Source organism: Prosopis cineraria, unplaced genomic scaffold (assembly GCF_029017545.1).
Source record: "Prosopis cineraria cultivar Desert tree isolate PC_DT_omini unplaced genomic scaffold, ASM2901754v1 PC6, whole genome shotgun sequence".
Classification (NCBI taxonomy): Eukaryota; Viridiplantae; Streptophyta; class Magnoliopsida; order Fabales; family Fabaceae; genus Prosopis; species Prosopis cineraria.
The window spans coordinates 12,795,811-12,819,924 of NW_026555337.1; the positions used below are offsets into that span (position 1 = coordinate 12,795,811).

Here is a 24,114-nt window from a genome sequence, read left to right on the forward strand (position 1 = left end):
TGGGCCCTTTGTTTACTTTTTTAAAAAAAATTAAGTAAAAAATAAGAACAAAAATATATTAAATTATTCAATCTCTCATGATAAAATATATATATATATATATATATATAAAGCTCAATATCACATGTTCGAAGTGCAAGAATCACCATATCCATTATAAACTTTAAGAAACATGATTTCTACTCTCATAAACTATATCCATCCCCCTTTTAGGAATATGGTTGACTTATCTTTTCTCCACCTCTTGATTATTATATTTTTATTTTTTAATCCATTTCATTTTATATATTTTTCAACAAGCAAACAAGCCTTATGTTTGACCAACGAAAAATTATGTTATAGAAAAAATAAGAGATGCCGCTAAAAAGAAATAAAATAAGTGCATTTTTTATTTTCTTTCTAAAAAACAATTTTCTATCCACCAAACATTACATTAATACTTGTAGTTGAAAGCAAGCACCGGGAAGACTCGAACTAGTGGAACACCAGACCAATTTCACACCATCTTTCAATATGGGTTCACCCCGTCCCCGCAATCAAACAGCTTGCTTTCACAGGAAGAAGCAATTGTGAAGACACAATTTTTCGAACACTAGGCTCCTTCATAAGAAGCAAGGGGCTGTAGAATAGCTGCAAATCTGCAATCTCATTCAAAATATTCGGGGGCAGAAGGTCTTGTATGGCATACCGGTTGTAGTTTCCGTCGTAACACTATCTTGGATTCTTGGTTTTTTTTTTTTTTTCTGTGTTATTTCAACCCTCATTTCGATTTTTGTCTGATGAGGCATCACAAATAAATGGATCGTGGACGCGTTATTTTGAATCGAAAAGAAAATTGAAGGGTAGGGAAAATTAATTTGAATCAAATTATTTGATAAAAGAGGGGAAATAACATTTTACTCGTGGAAAGAAAGGAAAAGGAAGGGTGGGAAAACTAAATATTAAAACGCAACATCATCCACCCAAATAAAATATCACAACCATAGGAAGCAGAGGCAACATAACTTGTTAGGGTAATGATCAAGCACACAGCCTATCGAACTACATAAAGCCAGGGCTATAGTTCATTTAAGTTTGGTTGGATTTTTGCCAAACAAAACACAACACAAATGCAGATAAGCAGATTGAAGGGAAGAGAACAGTATTCTCAGAATTTGGTTATATCTGTCAGGTGTCTTTATGTAGATGTAGGTGTAGATGACTTTGTTCTGCTCAGCTGCAAAGGACCTCAACACGGTCAGGAATCATGCACAACAAATATTGGAAACTCAAATAAATACTCCGCCTCTTTCACTTTTAACCACCCCTCTCTAAACGAGTACAGTATCATCATTCATCACTCAATATAAAGTTTCAGATTGCAGCTAAGACTCATTCTTTTCAAATTCCATATCCAAGTCAATGCAAGAAACAATCTGGAAAAAAAAAACAGAGAAAGAAAGAGAAGAGAAGAGAAGAAAGTCCCAGCAACAACCCCGGAAAAAATAAAAACACGCATAAGAAAGAAAGAAAACAAGAGCATCCTCCTTCCTCTCACTTGTATTTCCGTGGGAAAAAAAAAAAAAAGGACGATAATACTACTGTAATGGTGTTCCTTTTTAATGATATACATGATAAACGTAATGCATTTTTGTCCACGACATATTTTTGAGTGTGTGAAACATATACATACAGCATGCTTGATATGATAAAAGCTCATTTAAAATTTTACCTTTTTGGGCAAGAAAGATAAATACAATTACGAAGTGCTGGAAGCTAGAAGTTCCATCTGTTGAGTAAGATGATCAATATGTTTTATCTTATCCAACATTTCCTGTCCATTCTCCTTTCTAGATGGAGGTTCCCCTTCCTCGGTCAAACCATCTCCAAGAGAGGGAGAACTAATTTCATCTGTATCACCCGTAAGCGGACTTGCTGTGAAAAACTGTTCCCAGAAAACATCACTAATGCTTGGGAGCTTTGAAATTCCATCTGGATCAGGTGAAAAGGCATCAGCTTCTACATCTACAGACTCTGTCCCATCCAAAACTGCTGACATCATGTCTATATCCCCTGCATTCCCAGTGTCAGGCCCCCCAAAAGCGAGGTCAGGATTCACTAAACTGCTCTCTGTTTGGACTTCACCAATACCCAAAAAATTCTCTGGGCAATTATGCAAATTTAATCCCGGGAATTCAGCTACTTTAGCAGGGTCAGTCAACATAGCACTGGAAGATTGCATCTCCGGAACACGATTAACAGGCAATTGTGATTGCCCTGCCATATAAGACTGGCAAGAAGTGGGCGGAACCTCAGAAAGTGTCACTCCTGAAGCCCGACTAGAGGAACTCCCACTATCTAATGCAATGGCAGAAGGAGCATCATCAATGAGAAAAGCATCAGGGTTACTTATTGATGTTTCCCTCCTTGAAGAAGCATTCATTTGCAATATCTGGCGCAATAATGCTTTTGCAGCCTCATTCATAGAAGGTTGATATTTAATAACACGTCCATCAACAGCATTATAGAGATGCTCAGAGGCTAGTGCATCTTCTTCCTGTCTGTGGAGCCTCCTCTTTTTATTGCCTCCAGTAATATGTCTGTTACTGTCACTCTGCTGCTGTACAAACTGTGCCAAGAATCCAGGGTTTTGCATGGCCTTTGCAAGAAATGACATCATTTGTTGCTGACGCTGCTCCATAACCTGCACACGTTGCCCAACACCTTGCAACTGGTTATCAGTTGCTTGCTGCTGTTGTCTCAGCCTGACAAGTTCTTGCATAAGAACATTCTTATCCCTTTTCAATTGTTCAACCTCTTCCTCAAGCCCAAACTTTCCAACCTCAATACATGCCCCAACAGGTTTGTTCTGTGCTGGAGATGGCTGTTGATTACCATTCACTTGAGTAGGCTTCCTCCTACTGATACTCTTCAAAAGTTGTTTCTGACCCCTTAAAAATCCCTCATTTGCAAATTCCCAGCGGTCTGGGTCGACTTTTCTAAAACCCTAATTATCAATTAAAATAAATGATGTGATTAAATAAAATTTAGACTAAAAAATTATATAGAGGAAAATGCATCATGAGTTGTTACATATATTGACAGTGTATGATGCAAAAGAAAATTAAAACAACAATCAGTTTTCAAGTGCATGAGAACACAATCAATTTCAAAAAGTAGTGCTAAAAATTTTATCTAGATGTTAGAGTGAAGTTTCCTACGCCGAATATGAGGAGCAAGCAGTTCCCTACCTGTTGGTCCAAGTGGCCTTCCCTATGCCTTCTGACAATCTCCCAGCAATTTAAGCTCAAGATAGCAAGGTGAGGAACAGTCCCCATTACTATTTGAGCTAAAATCTGTTGGTTAGCACCGGATAATTGTCGTAATTAAACATCTATATTAGAGTGCCCAGTAATAGATCCATGTACACCAAATCTAGTATCCTATTAGTTGATTGTAAACATTGTCCTGCAATATAAAACTGATAGTCATGTTCTTGTTACACTTGTATTTCTACTCATATCCTTTGCTCCCACTAGAGCCCCTAACCAAGGTTACAAGAAGGTTGATTAATAATTAAAATTTTGGCACCTAAAATGATGGGTAAGCTCATATGTTTCCTGTACCAACTAAAGAATCCCCAATCCTTATTCTCGGCAGTCTATCAATCTAGTGAATATTATTGTGTATGAAGGGGCCTTAGGGCAAGATGAACAATTACTAATTGAAAAGAAAACGACAACAATCCCATGAGATAAAGTTATGTATATCATTATTAATACCATTACCAAGAGAAACTGCAAAAAACAAAAGAATACATAACATGTGTATGTACTGACGCTTTTTTGAGTTGTTGAGAAACTTATCAATCATTCAAAGACAATTATTTGAAATTACATTTCTAATAAAATTTGTCCTCTCTAAAGCTTATTTCAACATTCATGGGAATCGATATTGAAATACAAGGAGATTGTACAGCTTTTCATTATTTAGAGACGTCTGCTTCGTTTTATTTTCTTTCCATATTTCCTTTTCTGGAGGTTTCCTCATCCCATGAAATGCGCTTTCTTTCCTTTCTATCTGATAATGACATGTTATTTCACAAGAAAAATTATTTAGGCCAGTTAACCTCATCTAGCTTTGCTCATACAATACTCTATAAATTTACACCTGTTCATTTCAGTAGAGCTCTTCAACTTTAGTACACATGACAGGTAATGTCTTATCAAGATTTTTAATGTATTTGTGGCAAGTTTCCCCATGACATTGCTGCATCATTGTCAATTCATCAGTCTTGCAAGTTTTGGCATCACACTCTTAAACAATACAGTTCCGATTAAGTTTCATGCAGACATGCTGGAAGCCTAGAAAGCCCATTAGCTATTTCACCATTCATTCTTCAAAAGCATGGTTTCCTCAGCTACAAACCAACCAAAGTTACTGAGAATGAACCACAAAGAGACTAAATGCTGATGCCGGAGGGGAGAGAAAAATAAATTTATTAAGAACACTTACTCAAGTCAAACAAAGTAAAATCCACATACAAGACTTTATATCTAGCAACAGCAGCAACAACAATAACAACAAGCCTTATCCCACTAGGTGGGGTTGGCTAGTGGGATAAGGCTACATGGATTATATGAAGCCATTGTACTCTATCATTTATTAAGTTTTTAAAAATATTGTTAATTAAAAAGTCTCGCTCAACAACCTTCAAAAGTGTTTTTTTCGGTCTTCCTCTACCCTTCTTGACAGGACTCAAAATTATTTGTTTCACTCTCTTCACAATTGCCTCTCGTGATCTTTTTCGTACATGTCTGAACCACCTCAAATAATTTTCTACCATTTTTCCTTTCAATAGATACCACACCCACTTTCTTTTGTATTTGCTCATTTCGAATTTTGTCTTTACGTGTATATCCACACATCCATCTCAACATTCTCATCTTTGCTACTTCAACTTCATACTCTTGCTGTCCCGTCAAAGCCCAACATTCACTGCCATATAAAATTTCTAGTCTTATAACAGTTCAATAAAACTTTCCTTTGAGCTTATTAGATACCTTATGATTGCAAATAACTCTTCTAACCTTTCTTCAATTAAACCACCCCGCTTGCATCATATGTGCAATATCTCCATCAATTTCCTCATTTTGTTGAATAATCGCTCCCAAATATCTAAACTTTTTCACTTGAGGTATGATCTGATCACCCAATTTCACTTCCAAGTTACCACTTATTGACCTCTTATCAAAATTATAATGTAAATATTCTATTTTACTCCTACTCAAACAGAAACCTTTTGACTTCAATGTCTTTTTTCATAACTCAAATTTACAATTTATTTCTTCTTGTCTCTACAATAACTTTATATCTAGCAAAGTAATAAAAAATTGACGGAGTAGTGATATATCCGTTCAGCGGGGAAATTCAGTTTACTTTGTTACCTTACTGAGCAAACCAAGATATATATAAAAAAAAATTCTCATTAATCCAATATTAGAAAAGTCGAGCATGCCCCTTGAAGGTGTAAGCTGATCCGCAAGTTTGAAAATATAAACTAATGACAAGCCACAGTACATAGATTAGGCAGATTATTGACAACATCCAAAGAGCAATGAGAAAGAGAGAGTTGAAGCTTCATCAAACCTTTTATATAAAGATATCAAATCCATTTCACCAATTATATCCAATCCAAAAGGTCAACAACATACCATGCAAATGAAAACATACACACACATAACTATTTAAAGAGAACAAATTTCATTTGAATGAGTGTCCTTGAATTAGAATGGAGTTTCTCCCTTAAAGCATTACCAAAGATTGACATCAAATAGAAATTATACATGTTCGGTTGAGCCTTCAAAAGGAAAAAAAAAAGGAGACACAAGTAGTGCAAACATTAACTCGACTTCATAAAGATCTAAAGGCATAATGGATCAATGGCCTCTTCAAAATTACAGAGTCTCTTGAATATCATCAGGAAAAATAAATCACTGAAACTAGGGATACCAATGAAGAAAAAACAAGCTGGAATTCAGCTGATCTAAGTCTCTACTGTTGACTAAAAGGCCTACAAACCGACGTGAACAAATATTTCAAACAAAATTTTCAAGTTCTTGATATCTCTCTAACTGCTAGAATCTCAAGAAATCACTATTTTCTTCAAGCAAAAAAACCCTCCATGATCCCCCCCACCCTACAAAAAAAAAAGAAATAAAAATAAAAATAACTACCAGAACTTCCACTTCCATACTTCACAAGCACCATTATACTCCATGACAATGATACCCTCAATATATCTCCGTCATACCACAAAAAAACGGGGAGAGAAGATACGACGCCAAAGCATCAGGATAACAATCCTCCATCCCTAGTGAGATCCACGCAATTGATCCTACTCTTCATGTAATTACGACCCCCTTTGCTCCCAAAATCAAATTACAAGCAGAGAAAATCACAATCAAGACATAAAAATGTCCAATTATAAACAAGCATAAAGAGTTAATCCAGATTAAGTGAAGATAATTTAATATAATGATAACGGGGGTGTCGGAGAAAAGATAAGAGAAGCCCACGTAAGTATTCAATTGCCTGACGAAGCTGGAGAAATTGTTGTGCTTAAAATACTTGGGCAAGATGTCCCTAGCGAATTCGGGCACATCCCAAACAACAAAGCTGTTGTTATTTTCAGTCCATGAGACCACCGAGTTTGTGGAAGGATCGTCGACCATGTCATAGGTCTTGCTGAGGAATGGCGGCGGAGAATTCATATTTGCCGCCGCGGAACTCGCCGCACTGCCATGAACTCCATCCATCATTGTAAAAAGAAGGCGAAATGGAATCGGAAGAATCCCGATGGAATATAGATCAAGGAGACTCTCTGTAACGTGAGTAACGGAGGGATAAGAGAGAGATAAGAGTGGACTGGCGGGGAAAGGGTTTTTGTTCGGTATTTTTAGGGATTTTTCTATTCAGTCCAGGGAGAGGAAAGGGAAACTGGCAACTTCGTTTCTCTGACACTTCCGAGTATCATTGCCTTGGCAATGAAGAAATGTCAATTAAAAAAAAATATATATCTATATATATATATATATATATTTTTTTTTTTTAAGTCCCTAGCTGTCTATTGGAATTTGTTTTTTTGGAAGATGACTTCTCCGAGTTAAAAAAAGTAAAAGTTGTCGCTTGGTACAATGGTATTTATAAGTTAGTGTTTATAATTAAAAAAAATATATTTTTTTATTCTTATACTTTACTTACATTTTATTATAAATTTTTATATCTTTTTAATATTTTAAATCCTTATATTTTTATTTTTTAATATTTTAAATTTTTAAATGAACAAATTATAAAAAGCTTGGATAAACATAAAACATCAAAAAATAAAAGTATAAAAATTTAAAATATTAAAAAAAGTGTAAAAATTTATAACAAAATATGAGCAAAGTGCAAAAATTAAAAAGTATATTTTCTCTTAAAATTATAATGAAAAGATTCTCAGAATGATTAAGTTATTTAAAATATATGCATTTATAATATGTAATTTGAAAAATAATTATGTGTAAATAATAGAATTTATGCTATTGATATTAGCCGACAAAACTCATTGATAATAATAAATTTAAATTTAAATAGTAGTCAAGGTCTTTCTACTTAAAATACGCATATGCTATATACCATTTCAATGCTAAAAGTGAAAATTAAGATGACGAAGAAATTAATAATGGTGACTTTAAGTGGTTATTTGTAATTGGGTAAAGGAGGAAATTAATCCCTAAATTATAGGTTAAAAAGTATTTAGAACTTTAAATTTATTTTTGTACAATTTTACCTTTTAACCTATTGTTACCAGACTCTTAAATTAATTTTTTAAATTTATCATTTTTATATCTCTAATTTATAAAATTGTGTTAACTCGATCATAAATTTAAATTAGATAAAACTTAACTAAACTCGCGAGTTAACTTTTTAAGTTTATTATTTTTATGTATATATCTTATATAATCATGCTAATCTGCTCATAAACTCGTTAAACAATATATGTATATATTATGTAAAACTTAGTTCATATAAGCGGTAGGACCTGATTTCATGAAAATAAAACTAAAAAAACTAATATTAATAAAAATGAAAACAAAAAATACTAAAATAAGTTGCCCTATTTTGAAATTTCTATATTAAATATAATAATCTATAAATGTAGATAGATTTAATTTTAATTATTCATATTTAAAATATATTTAAATTAAATTATGATCATGTCTTATATTTTAATTATTTAACCATATACTTTTAAAAGCTATTTATTAACAAAGATAAACTCTTATAAGTTCACAATTTAAATATACGTTTTGAATTTACATCCCTGTCATAAGTTTACGTGAACTCACGAGTTTAACAACCTTATTTCAACCTTTTTAAAAATGGTACAATTTAGTTCCTATCATTAATAAAAATTACTCCCTTCATTTAAAATTATAAGGCATTTTTAATTAAATCTCAACTCCCAATAAAGTAATTACTTACTTTCAAACTAACCCCATTTTTGCATATTTATCCTTATTAAATACCCTACAATAAATATAAAGCTACTATCAATAGGGACATTTTAAAAAAAATAATAATTATATTTCAAAAGACTAAAAATGTCTTATATTTTTGAACGGAGGGAGTAACTTTGACCATAAATTGACAAAAAAAATGATAAAAAATGACCTCAAAAATTATTATAAAAAAAGATCAATAAAATTTTATTAATCCTTTTATATAATTTTTGGGTCATTGTCTGTATTTTTTTTAATTTTTTTCATCATTTTCTGGACAACTAACATTAAAGTTAACTTTTACTAATGATAAAAATCTGATTACATCATTTTTAAAAATAAAAAAAATATTATATAAAAAATGAGTTTAAAATTTCTTGATTTATAATTTAAAGGCCAATTTGATCTTACATCTTTTGTAGTTTAAAATATTTAAAAAAACGGATTATAAAAGAAGAAAAATATAAAGAAATTCAAAGCTGTTGATAATTATGAGGAATGTCATCAAAGACTCGTAGACGCAAATGGCATTTTGGCCCTATGGAACCCTGATCTTCTTATCCAAGCCCACTGGACTGTAGTAAAAATATACGTGGAAAAATAGCATTTAAGGATTGCTGAGAAAAATTAATATTAATCAAAGACTAATTGACTTTAAAATTATATTGTAATTCTTTGATTTTTGACTGCTATTAATTTCTAAAATCAAAAGTTTAAAATGTCCCTCAAGTTAAAACAAAAAACAAAACCCTGCCACTGAAAATAATTAATTTAGGTGGTCAAGGAAGGGTTTGATTCCATGACCTTTGACCACTTAAAAAGCTTGATGGAGCCCTTTAATCATACATAGCAATGTGTGTGTGTGTGTTCATGTAACAATATAATGGTGTATTATTAATTTTTGAATAAAACTTATTATTTTACAAATATTACTTGTTAATTTGATATGAATAATTACAAATTGAGAGCTTTAAAACTTCACAAATTTTACTGGTCAAACGTTCAAATATATTATTGTTAATAATGAATAGGTTGTTATTAAAATCAAAATGGATATTTGTTAATGAATAACTAACACGTACTATTAAGCTCTTCCTATCAATTTTTTTAACTTGTTAAAACCGAAATAGATTATTGTTAATTTTAAATGAATTGTTGTAAAAATTTAAATATACACTTATTGATCACAGGTCTAATAAACTATTGCTTTTCTAGCTTGTTAAGTCCGAACGTACTATTGTTAATTTAAAATGAGTTGTTTTCAGAACCTAAATAGATATTTATTGATGAAACACTAATACATATAATTATGTCAATTCTATATGTCTTTCTAGTTTATTAAAGCCCAAATAGACTGCTATTAATTTAGAATGAGTTATTGTCAAAATCCAAATAAATACTTAATACTGATGATTAAAAGCACAAGTTTAATGGAATAGGTGCATAAAAAACAACAATTTTTAATTAACAACAGTCTATTTTGGCTTTAACAAATTAGAACAGCATATAGAATAAGCATAATTGTACATGTTTATTTTTTATCAATAAGTACCCATTTGGATTTTGACAATAACTTATTTTAAATTAACAACAATCCATTTAGTTTTAACAAGCTAGAAAAGCATATAGGATTGACGTAATTATATGTGTTAATCTTTTATCAATAAGTATTCATTTGAGTTTTAACACCATTCATTCAAAATTAACAACAATCCATTTAGAATTTAACAAGCTAGAAAAGCAACAGCCCATTAGAACTGTGCTTTTAATCATTAACTACAAATATCTATTTAAGTTTTTACAATAATTTATTTTAAATTAACAACAGCCCATTCGTGCTTAAAGCCAGGAAAACAGATAAAATAGGTTTAATTGTATGTGTTAGTCCTTCACCAACAAATATACATTTAGGTTTTCACAATAATTTATTCAAAATTAAAAACAATCTATTTTAGTTTTAACAAATTAAAAAAAACTGATAGGAATGGCTTAGTTGGATGTGTTAGTTATTCATTAACAACTATCCATTTGGTTTTAACAATAACCTATTCGTGATTAACAATAATATATTTGGATAGTTAACAAGTAAAATGTATGAAGTTGTAAAGCCCCCAATTTGTAAATATTAATATCAGATTAACAAGTAACATTTGTAAAATAATAAATTCTATTCCAAAATTAACGACACACCATTATATCATTACATGAAAGTAGTTAAAAGCTTGGCTTACTACTTATATATATACATATATATATATCTATATATATTTGTTATAAATGATTAAAGGGTTAGGTGATGGGTTATGGGATCAAACCCTTCCTTGATCATCTAAACCAATTATTTTTGCAATAAAATGTTACTAGAGCTCTGGTGATGGCCTTGTTGCTGTCGACGGTTCAATGGTCGACAATGGGTGGGGTATCCTTTTTTTTTTTTTTTTAACTTGAGGGATAATTTCATCATTTTGCTTACAAAAATTAATATGAAAGAAGGACTAGAAGATAGAAGAATAAATACCCAATCATTTAGTCCTTGTGTGGTATAAATTTGACACCATGCTATTTTCCCAATATATTTCAAGGTCAAAATCTGAACACGCACGTTTTATTTGGAAAATCATTGCATGTTAATTTTTAAAAGTAACTTGGAATTGTACGAGTAAATATAACATGTAACACCAAGGAATTGATTTGTAAAAATTCAAATACATTGTTGTTAATTACAGAATTTTTACTTGTTATTCTCAATGGAACAACTGAACAAGTTGCCACTCTTTTGTTGTGCGGATGGATTGTATTTAATTTTAAAACTATAGGGTTGGATCAGGGGCATAATAGTGCATGGAACAAGCTATCCACTTTTACCTGCTGGGAATTGTAGAAAGCAAGATGCACAAAAAATTTCAGGTTTAAATATTGAAGATGAGATATTCATAGAAGCGTTCCAGGTTTACAGCTAGACAAGATCAAACCGAATCATAAACAATCTAACCAAGTCTTGCTGTTTGGTATTGGATACCCTTGCAAGGGTTGCACTTGCACGGTCAGATTGGACATTGAGAATTCTGTCATTTTGAATGGAAGTGATGCCTATGGAGAGGATATATAGCTGGTAGGCTATGGATGCAAAGTGGTATACTATCCTATTACAGCTCTGGATGTTTGGGGAATCATTTTATGGTCTTCATGTTTGCACTGTGATTCTTTAGAGGCCATCAACCTTGTGATCAGATGCTGTGATGAAAAATCATCCTTATGTTGACCTCAATTGAAGAATTACAGGAATGCTTGAGAAAAACTGGGAAGTGAAGGTGTACCCCAAGTGAATACATGCTGTCTGCATATTGGAAGGCAAGAAATGCTCACCACTTGAGTTGGTTTCCTATGCTTGATCATGTTGAAACCCCCACCAAAAAAAAAAAAAAAAACTGTAATATTTTAGCTGTTTGAGAGAGAGAGAGAGCTAGCTAGCCCAGCGTATTCCAAAAGGGGGAGGAAAAAACACGCACAAACACATACACAAAATTTCTTGAGCACTAATTCATAGAATACAATCAAGTCTTATTTCACTAGGTGGAGTCCATTACATGCATTACATGATGCCATTGTACTTTGTCTGCAACTAAGCCTTTGGAATGTGAAGCTATCTATTCCACTTTCCTCACTAAAGCCTTCCACAGCCTTCTCTAGACTACTAATTCATAGAATAAGATGGGAAGAATGCGAAGAGAAAATGTGATTTTGTAGTTTGAAAATTTTTCTTTGCATGCTTGAATAAACAAAAATAATAATAATAAAGGGCAGTTATTGTTAAATAATGATAATAAAATATAATAGATTGCAAGAGGAGGTGAAAGAAAATAGTACCTTCAAGTAAATCATTTAGCTTTACTCTGATCGCCAAGAATATCACTGCTGCCTTCTGCTTGTAAGCTACAACAAGATGGATCATATGATTTAGTATATTTATGACCGTTATTGCTAGGTACTATGTTTTTTTTTCTAAATGCTACAAAATAAGAAAAGCTTATGGATATTTGTCGTGCATCATGATCCATTTCTATAGCAAGTAGCAATTTTTTTGTGCTGCAGAAAAGGAAGAAGAAAACATAGGAGACTGTATGGGACAAGATTTGATCTTTTTCCAGCCAAAGTTGTAGGGTACAAGTTGGACTCTCATGCAAAAAATCATTACAAGTAGAAGAAAGGATGTTCATCACCTAGGAAAAAGGAAAAGAAACAAATAACAACATAACAATATCATGTTAAGCCCAAATTAGAAAACCAAAAGGAACATTATAAAATCAGAAAAACGATACAAGTAAAAACGTTGACATCATTTATGACCAATGACTAGTGTCCTGCAGAGGTGTACCCCATGTGGTCAACAATTGCAGCTATTTATAAGAAAATTTGGTTCACCTGCCTTCCATGGAAAAAATTTAAACGATATCTCACCCAGTTGTCATTTATTTCAAAAAATGAAACTGCAAAGACAAAAATCCATGGTTGGAAAATGAAAGGATTTGACTGATAGTTAATATCAAAAGTGAACCATTACAACATGAAAAAATACACCAAAAAAGGGTAAAGAATTTCAGTACAAGAAGCTTACTCAATCTATCAAATACATTCCTGAGCACAAAATCCACTTCTACAGGCTTCACTTTTTATTAACAAGAACTGGTTGTTCATTTGGTACGAGGCCCCAGTGATTGCTGGATTTTTTTTGTTGTGTATCTCTTATAGCATAGAATAGCACACCTCTCGTACTACCAATAATCACCACAAGAGCAGATCCCATCTTGAAAATGATGGTAACATATGGGATCCCTTATTACAATATGCCGCTGCTCTAGCTTCGCTGCAAGTTTTGCAAATAAATGACAATCTCCACATATCCTTAGGTTCTTCCCTATTCTAATAGTTTTCTCCCTAGGATAATTCATGATACCAAAGACAATTGCTAATTTCTCACTGTGGTATCGAAGGGAATTTTCTCCCTGTTCCTCTTCAAGATCTTGCAAGACAAAATTTGTCTCAGGAACATAACCAACACTAATAAGTCGAGCAACAAGTTCATTCAACTGTCTGTTGATCTCATTTATTTGAGGGTGCGATTTACCTCCCAAAGTAAAAGCATGTATCTGCTTATTGACGTCAATCCAGCTACATCCAGGTTCTTTCCTCACACCTCTCACTCTCATACTTCTCCTAACTTCTGCAACATCATCCCACCTTTTTGAATTTGCATAGATGTTAGATAAAAGTACATAGGCTCCTGTATCCTGTGGATCCAGCTTTAGTATTTCTTTGGCAGCTAATGTGGCTAAATCCATATTTTGATTGACCCTGCATGCATCAAGCAAAGTCCTCCACATCACCACATCTGGCTTGCAATCCATTTCATTGATTAACTTAACTGCATCATCAAGTTTCCCAGCTCTTCCAAGAAGATCAAGCATGCAACCATAATGCTCTCTTCCAGGATCAATCCCATAAAGGTTCTTCATAGAATGAAAGTAGTACAAACCTTCATTTACAAGCCCTGCATGACTACATGCAAACAGAACCCCAACAAGTGTGATGTAGTTTGGTTTTGGACCAGACTTTTTCATGTACTCGAATAAATTAAGTGCCTCCATGCTACAACCATTTTGGGCTAACCCAGCAATCATGGTACTCCAAGAAATTACATCCTTCTCCATCATCCGATTAAAAATTGACTTTGCATCTTCCAAACTACCGCACTTACAGTACATATCCAAGAGTGCGTTGTTGAGGATCAGATCCTGGTCAAACTTCAGAACATGAACATGGACCTGCTGTCCTAATTCTAACATTGATAAACTAGTACATGCTCTCAAAGCACTCGTCAGTGCTGACTGATCAGAAAGAAAACCAGCTCTTCTCATGCTTTTATAAAGGTACAGTGCCTCATTTCCATCACTGTGCTGAGCAAAAGCCCCAATGATGGAATTCCAAACAACGGAGTCTCCGGTCACCATCTCATTAAAAACATTTAATGCTTCTTGCAGATCACCCAATTTCGAGTAAATATCAATAAGAGCACTCCGGACAAACACATCAGACTCCAATCCTACTTTAGTTATACTAGAATGCAGTTGTTTGACATCAGACAGCCTCTCACAAGCTCTTAAAACAGAAGAGAACGTGAACATGTTAGGCGTGACGCCTTCTCTAAGCATAAGAATAAAAAAATTCAAGGCCTTTTCATTGAGCTTAGAATTAGAGTAAGCGGATATCATAGTCGTCCATGAAACAACATTTCTTTCAGGCATTTTTTCGAACAGTACCTGTGCTTCTTCCAAGAGATTGAATTTCACATACATGTTGAGCATAGTATTGATTAAGAACGTCTTTGGCTCATAACCATTCGAGAAAATGTGCTTATGAACACGCTTACCTTCCCCGATAGCCCCACGAGCCAAGCAACACTTAACAAGCTCAGAATAGGTGATCGCATCTGCCCACACCTTGTGCCTTTCTATGGCTTCCAAGGCTCGCATGGCTCTGGGAAGGTCTCTGTTGTAGCAGAAGTTGGTGAAATCATTGAGCAGTAACGAAGAATTTACAGACGAACTAGTTCTGGATGCAAGAGATGTGAGACAGGACGAACAAGAAGGTCGCTTCAGGCGCGGCAACAACCTTGAAATTACTCTCATGGGTTTACGAGTTTTGTGGGATGCTCTCAATTCTGAATGAAAATTGGTCTAAGAATACCTTGATCACATTAAAACTTCAAAGCCATCGTTGAGCAGCAGCAATCTAACTCAATCGAAGTTGTGAATTATCAGCGAATATTTTGTGAGGAATAATCAAATGTCAAATACGTAGCCAAGACATATGCACCCAAAAATTAAGATAGTAAGAGACGCATATAATCATAGGATGGTATACTAAATGTAAAACCTTTTTTTAAATATGCTTAATCCATACGAACACAAATTTGGTTACATTTAATATGCCAAAAATTAAAAAACAACATATCAAATTTAGTTTAGTATAAATATAAAAACTTAAATGAGCCACATTAGTCATAAATTTGTAAATTATACCGCTGATTTATTAGACTACATGCAACGCAATGAATCCAAATTTTCTTATTAAGAACATGTTAATGGAATTTTAATAAGAATATGAACAGAATTTTAATAAGAATATCACATACATTGGAAATGAGATCAATCTAAATCGTACGAGGGCTAATTCTTGGCCATTGAACAACAGTAATTGCTTTACAATTTACAATAATCAGGGTAAAAAAGAGAAAAACAAAAGAATTTTATTTCATCCTTGGAATACAAAAGAATATTTTCTTAAAAAGAAGAAATGTATTTAAAAAAAAATAGATACAATTTTTCATTTTCTTAAAATAAAATTGCGCTAGTGAATTTAACATGTGTTGCTATAAATTTCTTTCTTTCCCCATTTTACTCCATGCCCATCAAACGAGAGACTAGCCGTGTCCTTTATCTTTAGGCCAACCCTCAATTCCTCTAATAAATATATCATACTTTTTGGGACAAACTTGGTTCATTGTCCACGGTTTTGGGAAGAATTCACTCAACATGTAGAATAAAATAATAATTTTACGAACCAAAGAGGCAAATATAGCTTTATTCCCTTAATTTAGGAATATAAAAAATATTGTTAAATAATCACTACAGAAACATAATAATTAAATGTCTTTACTACCGCCAAAAATTAAATTACCCTCTAAACCTCACTTAAAAACTTGCACCAAGCAGGTTTCCCAAACAAGACTTTTAGGGAAACCACAAGGGGAGGTATTGCCAATGTGTATCATTAGACCAGAGTTCTCCGCAGAGGCATCTTGTATACAATAAATGATAAGGGTGTTAAAAAAAAAAAAAAAAGATCCTAAAATTTGTGTGCTCCCTAACATATCCCTTCAATCCTTCATTGACCAGCAAAAGATCCTCACCAAGAATTCAATCTATTCAACCTCGATGAAAAATCAAACGAACTTGGCTGAAATCAATTTACTTAATCATGGCCCTCTAGAAACTTCTCTATCAAAACTGAGAATGCTGCAAAGCCAGCACAACCAGCGCATGCTGCTTTTGGACCACCTAGAACAACACAACACAAGAATGGTAACTAATAAGATTGAGAAAAAGCCAGAACAGAAATACAGAATTATATTATATAATTAGTAAAAATATAGACTTCACCTTCTGGTTTGTTAAATAAGTTGCACCTTTTATCTATTTCCTTTTGCTTCATTCATTCATTCATTTTTGTTGATTTTCCCCTTTACAACTTCTAATACACCATTCCTCAAGCGACGACCACAATTATACTTAGATAAACAACACATAGAGAACGAAAATGCTAAACTTTCTGAAATAAAAGCAAAGGATTCACTGCGGCACCAGCTCATTCTAGAGTTAACTCTTAATCTCTTACACTCTTTACAAGCTCAAAGTTCATGTTGACTCGTATGCAAACTTGGACCCCTCCAAACTTGGTGATCAAACTCTAAATTCTTTAATTTCGCATGTAGCTTTCATGTTTGTGCAAGTTTAGCAAGTTTTTCTGTCCCCATTCATTTGGGTCATTTAAACGCTTACTGCAGCCTAGATTCCAAAACACGTGCTAAATGGTGAAGCAGAGTTAAATTGGAGAAAATAGTCCAAACTTGCATAAATCCTTTCCCTATAATGTAAAGCTACAATTTAGAGGTACAGAATAGTTGCAAACTAGTGATAAAAGACAAGTTCAAGTAACAGCTACTTTTACAATTCAGTTTCTGTTTATTAATAAACTTCATGCTGTTGAGGTTTTTCTTTTTATTTTGGTAAGATGTTAAAATATTAAGCATTGACTATCAACTGTGAAGGGTTTGACATCCTTGGTTCTGAACAACAAATTTTCACTGATGATATTTGTTACAGTCATACTATGGTTTTCCATTTTAAGATGAGTTTGCACCTGTATGGCCGTATGAGTTGACTTCGTGAATTTATGTAATAAATAAAATTGTTTCAATGTTTCAGTTTTCACATCCATTACAAGGTAACAATATGTACGGTGGACTACTACAACAGACATCACTGAAACTGCTTTCAACTCAATCAGTTCTTATGATGCGCCTGATCAGGAGTAACTGATGAAGCCTAATGACTTCAAGGTGCATGCTAAAGGAATGAGCTGGAAATGTGGTTCTAGGTAAACATGGCAAATGACCAGGGAAACTAACTCCGGCAATAACAAGTATACTAAGTACTAACTGAAGTAAGTAAGAGAGAAGGCAGTCTCTCAGAGATGGTTCAAGAGGGAATAGCTTTGTTCCATCATATAAATGCCAATACAGGAAAGTCTTTGTTAGTCATGAGCATTGAAGAATTCTCCAATTATTGTGCTCCCTATTTCTTTTTCTATATAATTTTAGATCCTTTGCCTTATCTTGTTTTATACTTACATCTCTATCCAATTGTTGAAGCCATTCTGAATTCCTTCATCAGTTTTGGAAGTTAAACTTGCTTAGAACTACAAGACCTGAAAATATGTACTACAGACTATTTCACCGCTTAGAATACAGCTAATTTTGTTTTATTTTTCCTTAAACCAATTTTCAATTTTCCAAACTGTCAAGTCACCTACTCATCTTTTAAATCACTTTACTCCTCTTTATGAAAATGAACCTTAAGAATCTATCTCCCTAATCCCTAAGCCCCTATTGCTCAAGAATGTAAAGTGGTTTAGAAAGCACCACACATAGAAAATGTAAACAGGAAATTTGAAAATTATAAAAGCACGTATAGTTATAATTTGGAAGGTGTTACCTTTTGCTGATATCGCACCTCCAGTTACACATCCAGCAACAACTGTATTTGTTGTGTCATGTTTAGCTCGTGCCTGAAAAAGATATTATTAAAAAAAAACCAAAGAAAGAAAGAAAGAAAATAACCTGAGAAGTTTAATCTAATAAAAATCTTCACTCCTAAACTTCATTAGAGTCACACCTTCTCAACAACACATTCGGCAGCTGAGAATATCAAACCCATGACAGCAAATGCTTTGGCTGAACTCCAACTCCTTCGCCCCATCTGCTTTGCTTGATATATTAGCTGTTGCCTCCCACTCATTTCCTCTTGCATCACATGGGTGTCCAGGGATCCAATAAACAAACCCATGAGCAAGCCAAGCCCGCCTCCTAAAAACATCACATAAATCATAAAATAAATATTTGACCATAGATATTACAACAGCTTGATATGTCTAGGGTGAAGATGAATGTTTATTAAATCACATCTGGAGCAGAGCAATTCAGTTTATTTAGAGGTAGAGATAAAAATATGCTTTGAAATCGAAAAATTGAAGAGTGAGCCTGCTACTGTCATACCCATGACTCCACTTACGACACTACGCATTGCACAATTGTTCCAAATGTCTTGACCACGAATTTCCTCAACGGTGGGCAATCTTATGGGTTCAATCTGAGGTTTCTCAGCTTCTTTCATGTTCGAAGAGCCTCCAGATTCATTTCCCGAATTATCAGCCATTAATATGGCTCAGATCCAAAATATACAAGAGTTAACTGAAATCCCCTGTAAAACAGAGCAGTTGGAAAAATGAGAATTCATAAAAGGAGGTGGAGCTTGAAGAATCCATTTCACGAGGGTACGCCTCTTCATTTTCCACTACCAAAACAGTACTCAAGCACAATGAAGGATAAAAATGCCAAATAAACAGGTTAATCTTAAAGTCCATCATTTACCCATCACTTATGAAAAAGTTTTCGCAATTAAAAACTTGATTCCAATGAAAGTATCACAAAAAAACGAACAGGTGTTTCTACAGCTGCAGAAATATGTTAAAATCAACTTTCCTTTTCGCTTGATCCTTTCTTTAACTCTCTTTCCCTCCTATCAAACAAAGCCTCTTAAGTTCTTAAAAATGTCCTCACAAAACAAAAGCATAGAAACTTAATATTCGGGCACTCGCTCCAATAAAATTATAAGACTTTTTGCGAAAGCCAATCGAAAAAATTCAGACCACCAATATCATTGAGTTCAATATATTGCGCAGGAACAAGCAAACAAAACCAAATTCATAAACACAAAAGCTTCCTTCACATTGTTCTTGCTCGTTACCGTTGATCTGGAACCAAGACTTCAGGTTGACGACGACGCACTGCAGGGGCTCGGCAAACGGTGGCCGGCTAGGGTTAACAGGGATTTTGGGGGAAGGAGAGAGCATCGAGCGGTCTAAACCACGGAGGAAGATTATTAGAATTCAGAGAGTAAATTTTTTTTTTCGTGAAATGACAAATAAGGACCACATAATGATGAAATTTTCATGTAGGACCTTGCATTATAGAAATGGGAAAACTGAATGAAATTTACATTGTACCAAAGAATTCGCAGAGTAAATTGTAAATTATTTAATCCTTATGTGACATAAATTTTATATAATGGTTTTTGAATGCTATTTTTTTCTTATAAAAATTTCGATAAAAAAAACCATGGCCATTAATTCTAATTGAGAAAGTTTCCTTTTACCAAAATGTCTTCACTAAAGACTCGCTGTTGGTGGCTAGCCAATCACCGAAGACCTACTAGTGAATGAATTCCGATAGCCATCAAGTAGCATGAGTTTACCAACGACACATTTTTTGTATAAAGCACCTAATATCATGAATTTATCTCACGTTGAATTGAGAGGATTTTAATAAGAACATAAATTAATCCAGATTGAGATTATGATAGGAACATTTGAAGCAATGTGTCATGGGCTGAGAGTCTGGTGCAGTATACGGCGCCCGTGCGACGTCCTGGAGGATCCCATAATCCTCATGACAAGCCTTACCACATACGGATCACACTGGTTTCGCCTTGCCATGGGCTCATTAGGGAGGCGGCACTAGCCCCCGACCAGTTGTGCACTCAGCCCAAAAATTGAGGCAGAACACCCCCAAATGCTAATGTCGCCCCCTTTACCCATATTGTGCGAGACTAACCAGCGGATCGTTCATTATCTTAGTCTTTACACAGTCACGGAGATATCATCCGTGACAAATGGCTCTATTACCAAAGATGTTGTATTTCTAAGTTTAAATTCAAAACTTCTCATTAATTTACCACAACTTCTTTATCACTTAAACAAGTGTTTAGTAGTGCAAGCCACTTTTTTCACACGATTTTTTTTTCTTAAAAATTGTTCTTTTAAGAAAATTAGTCATAACTCCTTAAAAGTCTTAAATGTGTATGATATTCCTCAACTTAACTGCTAAAAAGTTTACAATGAGTATGAAACTTCTTTAACTTCACTACCGAAAAAAATATAATTTCATTTGGAAATTGACTTGGTTAAAAAAATGAATTAATTTGTTCGTAACTAGAAATAAAAATATTGACCTATTTTCAAACGAGGTTAGAACTTTTCAACAATGGAATTAAAGAAATTTCAAACGAGGTTAGAAATTTCTTATACATTTTGATTTACCAAAAATTTAATCCAAATCTAAAATAGGTCAATTTTGAAGTAAGGTTAAGGCTTTTTCAATAGTGAAATTAAGAAGTTCCACACCCTTCTTAAGTATTTTTGAGCAACTATGATCAAATTATTTAATAAACCAAAGGAATTTTTTTTTTTAGAAACAAAGTTTCAGATGGATATGAAGTTTCTTTAACTTTACTACTGAAAACTGAAAAGCTTTAACATCACTTAAATAGGATAGTAGCCTTATTTTCAGTTGCCAAAAATTTAATCAATATTTGAAATAATTCAATTTTCAAGTGAGATTAAAGCTTTTCAGTAGTACAATTTAAAAAAAATTCATACTTATCTTAAGCATTTTTTGTAGTCATATTTTCAGTTACCAACAATTTAGACCATGTATGAAATATGTCAATTTGCAAGTGACGTTAAGACTTTTCAATAGCGAAGCTAAGGAATTTTACATCTAGGATATTTTCAACAGTCATGACCAAATTATTAAAAAAAATTTCTTAGGAAAAAATTTATCCAAAAATAAGAATGCCCTGGTGCCAGCAAGTTAAGACTTTATAGAGGCAATTCTTAACTTGCTTTCTGTTTTCTTTTTCCCTTTGTAAAAAAAAAAAAGAATCATGTTTTTTTTTATTGAAATTTCTATAATTAAAGGTTCTAGATTGTAATTCCCATCCTCATTTGGTCCATTTTCGTCATTTCCCCAATTTTTTAAAGAAATAAAATATTATTTTTTTTGTTTTATGATTCACTACTGAAAAAGAGCTTTGTATAACCGTTTTTAACCGTTATATAGTTAAGTGCTACGCAGTGCAAGCTCAATTATACGGCATATAAAATGGTTATTTAACCTGCGGCCACGCATAAATCAACAAAAGCGAAACAGACAATGGAAGAAGTGACCAACTGACCATTTTGTTCAGGAGGAGAGCACAAATCGAACCCACATCAGAAAACAAGAATTGAAGGAGGGTACCAAACCAAAACACAAATCACACTATTACAAAAATAAAATTTAATAACATGTATTTTATAATAATTAAAAATAAAACACTATTAAAATAAAAGCTTAAGTATATTAGGTGATGTTTTTTTAATGAAACGTCACCACTTATCAATTATTTTTTATTTATAATTTTTTTAAAATAACAAGAGGTGGCGTTTCCTTTATGAAACGTCACAACTTGTTACCAATAAATAATTTCATGGCATTTCAAAATGAAACGCCACCTAATAGTTATGATAATTATAAAAAATAATTTTATTTATTATCATAATTAAAATTATTGTTACTATACTTATTAATATAATTATTATAATAATTCTTAAAATATTATTATTAATTTTAGAACATATTATAATATAAATTAAGTAGTTAATTAATAATCATTATTAATATATCACAACAATTTAAAACTAAAAATATAAAATTACAAATATGTTTTTTCAACATTTATTTCATAATAAATATAATATTTAAAGAAAATTTATTTAATTAATCTTAGGCAGTGATTTCTTCTTAAGAAAATGCCACCTAATAAATGAGAGTGGTGGCATTTTTGAGTAATAGAAACATCACCTCTCTCACATATATTAAATTTTTTATTAATTAACATTATTTTTAAAATATAATATATAGTTATTAAATTTTATTTATTGATTGTAAAATAATAAAAAAATATTTAAATAAGAGATGTGAGGTTTTTAAGTGATAGAAACACCACCTCTCTCTTATATATTAAACTCTTTTTAAATTAATGTTATTTTTAAAATATATATCTATATATATAATAAGGTTTACAAAATATTAAATATTAAATAAATTATTTAAATGAGACAAGTGGCGTTTTCCAATAATAGAAATGTCACCTCTCTCATATATATTAAATTTTTTTATTAATTAATATTATTTTTAAAATATATAGTTATTAAATTTTATTTATTGAATGTAAAAAAATAAAAAAAAATTAAATGAGAGAGGTGAGGTTTTTAGGTATGAAAACACCACCTCTCTCTTATAGATTAAACTCTTTTTAAATTATTATTATTTTTAAAACATATATAACATAATGTTTACAAATATTAAATATTAAATAAATTATTTAAATGAGAGAGGTGGCGTTTTTGAGTAATAGAAACGCCACCTTTCTCACATATATTAAATTTTTTATTAATTAACATTATTTTTAAAATATATAGTTATTAAATTTTATTTATTGATTGTAAAATAATAAAAAATATTTAAATGAAAGATATGATATTTTTAGGTGATGGAAACACCACCTCTCTCTTATAGATTAACTCTTTTTAAATTAGTATTATTTTTAATATATATATATATATATAAAATAATATTTACAAATATTAAATATTAAATAAATTATTTAAATGAGATAGGTGGCATTTCCAAATAATAGAAATGCCACCTCTCTCATATATATTAATTTTTTAATTAACTAATATTATTTTTAAAATATATAGTTATTAAATTTTATTTATTAAATATAAAATAATAAAAAATTATTTAAATGAAAGAAGTAATATTTTCAGGTGATGAAAATGATACCTGTTTCTTATTGATTAAACTTGTTTTAAATTAATATAATTTTAAATACATATATATATAATAATTTTTTCAATTATTAAACATTAAAAAAATTATGTAATTGAGAGAGGTGACGTTTCTAAGTGATGGAAACATCACCTCTCTCTTCAAAATTATTTTTTTATTAGTTAGTTTAATTTTTTAAAAAAATTGTATAGAGATGGCATTTCTTTTATGAAGAAACGTCACTATTGTGGTTTTTAATTATTTTTAAAAATTAAAGATAGTTTTTAACTTTTGTTCAAATTTTTAAATCTTAATTTTTTTCATCTTAATCATTCTCTCCATTCAATCATTTGGTCTTCTCTCTTATAATCCACAAGTTATCTATTTTCTAATAATTGAAAGTGCTTTCATCATCTTCTCTTGCTAAGGTCGCTTGTACATTTATATTAATAATAGGTTTCTTTTTTTCATTTTTATTACCTCCTATTTACCTATCCACATACGCATATATGGGTCTTTACGATTTGCTGTTGTTTA

General features: G+C 32.0%; 3 protein-coding genes across 9 annotated transcripts; all 3 read right to left on the reverse strand.

The window, feature by feature from the left end:
- Positions 1-909: 909 nt before the first annotated feature.
- LOC129313350 (heat stress transcription factor A-1b-like) lies at positions 910-7,014 on the reverse strand. Of its 2 annotated transcripts, XM_054956353.1 has the most exons (4): positions 6,558-6,682; positions 3,231-3,447; positions 1,712-2,986; positions 910-1,216 (listed from the first exon to the last, which is right to left on the reverse strand). In XM_054956353.1, the coding sequence occupies exons 2-3, from the start codon at positions 3,315-3,317 to the stop codon at positions 1,739-1,741; spliced, it is 1,335 nt and encodes a 444-aa protein (XP_054812328.1). In that variant the 5' UTR covers positions 3,318-3,447; positions 6,558-6,682; the 3' UTR covers positions 910-1,216; positions 1,712-1,738. The 2 variants fall into 2 exon arrangements, with proteins under 2 accessions (XP_054812328.1, XP_054812327.1); XM_054956352.1 differs by lacking the exon at positions 3,231-3,447 and having other exon boundaries at positions 6,558-7,014.
- A 4,401-nt stretch (positions 7,015-11,415) lies between these two features.
- On the reverse strand, positions 11,416-15,390 carry LOC129314491 (pentatricopeptide repeat-containing protein At2g03880, mitochondrial). Of its 6 annotated transcripts, none has more exons than XM_054957940.1 (3): positions 13,141-15,390; positions 12,393-12,458; positions 11,416-11,862 (listed from the first exon to the last, which is right to left on the reverse strand). In XM_054957940.1, the coding sequence occupies exon 1, from the start codon at positions 15,209-15,211 to the stop codon at positions 13,298-13,300; it is 1,914 nt and encodes a 637-aa protein (XP_054813915.1). In that variant the 5' UTR covers positions 15,212-15,390; the 3' UTR covers positions 11,416-11,862; positions 12,393-12,458; positions 13,141-13,297. The 6 variants fall into 6 exon arrangements, with proteins under 6 accessions (XP_054813915.1, XP_054813913.1, XP_054813914.1 ...); XM_054957938.1 differs by having other exon boundaries at positions 11,416-11,907; XM_054957939.1 differs by having other exon boundaries at positions 11,416-11,912.
- Positions 15,391-16,136: 746 nt separating this feature from the next.
- Positions 16,137-19,819, reverse strand: LOC129312921 (mitochondrial import inner membrane translocase subunit TIM22-4-like). The gene is made up of 5 exons (XM_054955706.1): positions 19,670-19,819; positions 18,919-19,123; positions 18,539-18,729; positions 18,359-18,431; positions 16,137-16,642 (listed from the first exon to the last, which is right to left on the reverse strand). Exons 2-5 carry the CDS (start codon positions 19,076-19,078, stop codon positions 16,557-16,559), a joined length of 510 nt encoding a protein of 169 aa, XP_054811681.1. The 5' UTR covers positions 19,079-19,123; positions 19,670-19,819; the 3' UTR covers positions 16,137-16,556.
- Between the last annotated feature and the right edge of the window lie 4,295 nt (positions 19,820-24,114).

Coding starts and splice junctions, on each gene's coding strand:
- LOC129313350 (XM_054956352.1), bottom strand. CDS start 6,800: ATGATGGATGGAGTTCATGGCAGTGCGGCGAGTTCCGCGGCGGCAAAT. Junction 2,987..6,557: donor TCAGGCAATTGAATACTTAC/GTGGGCTTCTCT, acceptor ATTGATAATTAG/GGTTTTAGAAAAGTCGACCC.
- LOC129314491 (XM_054957940.1), bottom strand. CDS start 15,211: ATGAGAGTAATTTCAAGGTTGTTGCCGCGCCTGAAGCGACCTTCTTGT.
- LOC129312921 (XM_054955706.1), bottom strand. CDS start 19,078: ATGGCTGATAATTCGGGAAATGAATCTGGAGGCTCTTCGAACATGAAA. Junction 18,432..18,538: donor CCGAATGTGTTGTTGAGAAG/GTGTGACTCTAA, acceptor TATCTTTTTCAG/GCACGAGCTAAACATGACAC. Junction 16,643..18,358: donor AGGTGCGATATCAGCAAAAG/GTAACACCTTCC, acceptor GTGTTGTTCTAG/GTGGTCCAAAAGCAGCATGC.